This window comes from Monodon monoceros, unplaced genomic scaffold (genome assembly GCF_005190385.1).
Source record: "Monodon monoceros isolate NGI ecotype Baffin Bay Population unplaced genomic scaffold, NGI_Narwhal_1 Super_Scaffold_20, whole genome shotgun sequence".
In the NCBI taxonomy this organism is placed as follows: domain Eukaryota; kingdom Metazoa; phylum Chordata; class Mammalia; order Artiodactyla; family Monodontidae; genus Monodon; species Monodon monoceros.
In genome coordinates this window covers 38,080,864-38,084,521 of record NW_021703777.1, presented here as the reverse complement: position 1 = coordinate 38,084,521, position 3,658 = coordinate 38,080,864, and the positions used below count along the sequence as shown (strand labels likewise).

The following is a 3,658-nucleotide window of genomic DNA, read 5'->3' as shown; positions in this document are numbered from 1 at the left end:
TGATCAGAATGAAGTTTGCATGTTTTGTTTTGGCAAGACAGTTTCATAGGTGATGATGTGTTCTTCCATGGAGACATAGATAATTGTCTCTTTCTGTGATAGTAGCAGTCACTGATGATTCATACCTACATCCATTAATTCAGTTGAGGCTTCAAAAAATGGTGAATTCTGTTGTTCTTTTCTTCACTTATTAGCTTCGTATCTTTCTATGAGGAGAAGACTCCCCTCATCAGCTGTTTGGTTGCCCAGTTGTAGAGGCATGATTCTCTTCTTTTATTTAACAGTTTTCAAAATAATAAGTTGATTCACAGATATCCTCCAGTGGTGACCAGTTTTGTAAAATTTATTTATTCATATCACCGTGGACTCCGTTACAGTTATCATTCTAACTGAGGCCCTATCTTTGGCCAGTTGGAGCTTCCCAGGGAGTCCTGAGTCCTTTTGACGTGACATCAGTTGTTTCTAGACTTTTTCAGTGGTCAGAGCTAGGAAATATGTATGTTTGTTTTAAATATTTTTAAAATATGTCATAGGTTCATACTGCTACTTTCCATTTAAATTCAGAACTAGAGAATTTTCGCTTATCCTTTTCTGTCTTCTATGGATAGTCTACTTTCTCCCACCCCAAGAATACCAGTTCTCAACAATGCCTGAAATTGGCTCTATTTCCTGATTCGAATCCAAGTTCTTCTGACTCTATTCTACTTAAATCACAGCCGCTTTATGGCCCTTGAAATGTAAGATAGAACATAAATGTAGGTAGAACTGTTTATATCATTTTGAGTTACATGTGCATTCATTCACATAGATTTGCTTTTCCTTTCGCATGCCTAGTAACTGTCCATTCTGCAGTTTTAATGAAAATCTAGTGATAATTACTGGTTAAAGCAGCTTTGGAAAAAATGGCTCTTATCAGAATGACTGACATACTAAGTTTAATGTACTCTCCTGGTTTATATTCTGCCTCCTCTAATTAATTTTTTATTCTTTCCCTAAAAAGGAAATAATGCATATTTTCATGGTTTTGCCTTATAGGACTTAGCAGAAACTGTTCCTTATTTAAAAATTTGTACAATTGGGCATCAGGTGCCAGATGACGACACTAGTTTTAACTTCCAGTGTGCTGTTAATGGGTTTCTGACAGAAAGTAAAGAAAATGGTGAGTTGTCTTCGTGTTTGTTTTTTTTTTTTTTTCCTTTACCTGAACTTTGGTATGCCTTTTGAGTGGGGTTGGGGATTTTTAACATTTTTAATAGTTCTGACATTAGGCCTGTTGTGTTTGGTAACATGAAGGTGGAAATGTCAGCTGGTGCTAATAGAGTACGGTGTTTTTCCTGTTTATGGTCACAGAGAATTTAGTTTAGTTTGGAAAGTGATTTTTGTGAGAAATATGAACTGAACTGGCTTACTTATCTCTTGTTTAAAAATTTGAATGGAAAATACATAAAAACATAAAAATGTTCTTTTGTCCTATTTATTGGTTGAGAGGTGGAAGAAAAGGTTAAGACTCTCAGGTTTTTAGCGTATATAAAAGAGAAAACAAAAAGCAAAGGTTCGGAATTGAGACAGCTCCCTAGAGGCAAAACAAAACCGAGTGGACCAGAAGAGTGGCTTCCTCATCATATGTGTTTAAGATATTTTTGCTGCTTTTACACTTTGGGTGCACATGAGGAAGAACGCTACCACCTCTTATTCTCATCTTCAGACAGGAAGAACTTAAGAGGCTGGTGTTTTCTTGTTTCCACTTTAAGATCTACTCTGTTGATAGTAGGTCTTAATGGCGTGTGAATTTTAAGGATCCACTTGCCTTTCTGTAGCATCTAACTATCAGAAGGAACATGGTGATTGCCATGTTTTATGACTGAGGAATCTTTTGTCTTTGGAACACCACTGACCCCCATGAAAAAGTGTTCATTTTGTCCTCTTTCTAAACGTAGCCTGAGGAGTGTGCACTTTATTAAGTAAATCTAACAGACAGTAAACATTCCGTGTATATATAAAATGATGGACGTATATACCTAAAACAGGGAGTAGGGGAGAAGGAATAGAGATGGAGGTGGGAAGATAGGGGATAGGAGGTGAGAGAGAGAGGGAGAGACTGGAAGTTCAAGATAACTTTTCATTCTATAACCTGGTTGCTTAATGCAGGTACTAGCTCTTAAATATCTTAAGCCCTATTCACAGATCTTCCCTGTACTTTAGCTTTAAACCTTGAGAGGCTTGGCCTGTCCTGTGATCACCAGGGTGTCTAGAAAGGAGGCAAATGATCTGATTTGTGTAAAATGTAGTCACAGAAATGTTACCTCTTAAGATGTTAGGGTGCAGCTGCCGGCCTACTCACTTCCTCCAGGCTCCTTTGTGTGTGTTCTGTCTGTTCCGCGTGGGCTAGAAGATCCTTACAAGTGCGTGAGAACACGTTTGTAAACACACGTTTGTAAACCTTGATTGTTCACATGTTATACCAAGTCTAGTCCACTGCATATGCTGACTCCTCTGAGGGTCGTCTGCATGCCGTGGGCTAACTTCACCATGCTCTCTGCCATGGCAGTCTCAGGACCTTAGTTATGATCCATTGGTGACTTCCTCTGCTATAAGCCCCTCCCACAGATGCCAGGCTCACTGATAATGAGGAGGAGACTATACTGTCCACTCCCTAGAATTGGTAGAGACTCAGAAAATAAATCGTTCCAGTGAACACCGAGAGCCTCATAGGTTTGTTGTCAGGGCACGGGGATACAGAGGTGAGTAGAAGTCTTTGTTCAGTAGCAACTTACAGTTATCTAGGAAGATAAACATGTAGTGACTATAAGTGGGTTAATTATGATAAAAGAGTCAAGTGCAGCAGGAATATAGAGGAGAAATTGAGGAAGGGCCTGACTGAGGAGACAGCGTTTGAGCTGGGCTTGGAGGAAGAGGATTTTGCCGGAATGAGGAAAGGACAGCCCAGGTATTGGGAACAGGTACAAAAGGCACAGGGCTTGAACTTGTGCTCTGGAGGGGCAGCCTCTGGTGTGACTAGAGGGTAGTGTGAAAGGGCAAAGAATTCATACATTGATTTTCAGCAGATATTTGTATAACACCTGCTAAGTTGAAGGCACTGTTGTAGGAAGTAGCAAGAGAACAAAGTTCTTGCCCTTACGTACTTTACATTCTCGTGGGGGAGAGAGATGAATAAATAAGTCAATATATGGAGTGTCAAGTGGTGGTAAATGCTTTGGAGAATAACAAAAGAAGATGAAGAGGTGAGGGAATGTGGTAGGTGATCAGGGAAGTCGCCTCTATTAAGATGTCGATTGAGCAGAGCCTTGAAGTGAGCCATTGGATATGTGGGAGAGTGGAGATGGGGTGGGAGGGTGTGTGTTCTGGGAGAGTGGAGATGGGGTGGGAGGGTGTGTTCTGAAGCAGAAGGAATAGTACGTGCAAAGTCCCTGAGGCACGATTGTGCTTGGCATGTTTGAGGAATAGTAAGGAAGCCAGTGGGGCTGGACAGGGGAAAGTGAGTGAGGGCAGGGCAGTAGAGGATGGGATCAGGGAGGCTAGGCTGGCAGGGCAAAGGAGGGAGGTGGATGATGTAGGTCCTTGTAAGTCATAGTTTGAACTTATAATTCAGTTGGAGAGACAGACTGATATTTGTTTATGAAGAGTTCTCAGTGCTATG

The 3,658-nt window shown here is 40.8% G+C and overlaps 1 protein-coding gene across 1 annotated transcript in view; it reads left to right on the top strand.

The window, feature by feature from the left end:
- Positions 1-1,347, top strand: part of LOC114902844 (RNA/RNP complex-1-interacting phosphatase-like) — a 119,189-nt gene extending 117,842 nt beyond the window's left edge. Inside the window, exon 3 of the mRNA XM_029235499.1 lies at positions 1,036-1,347. Coding sequence (XP_029091332.1) covers positions 1,036-1,224 — 189 coding nt within the window. The 3' untranslated portion in view covers positions 1,225-1,347. The remainder of the gene's footprint in view (positions 1-1,035) is intronic.
- Positions 1,348-3,658: the final 2,311 nt, after the last annotated feature.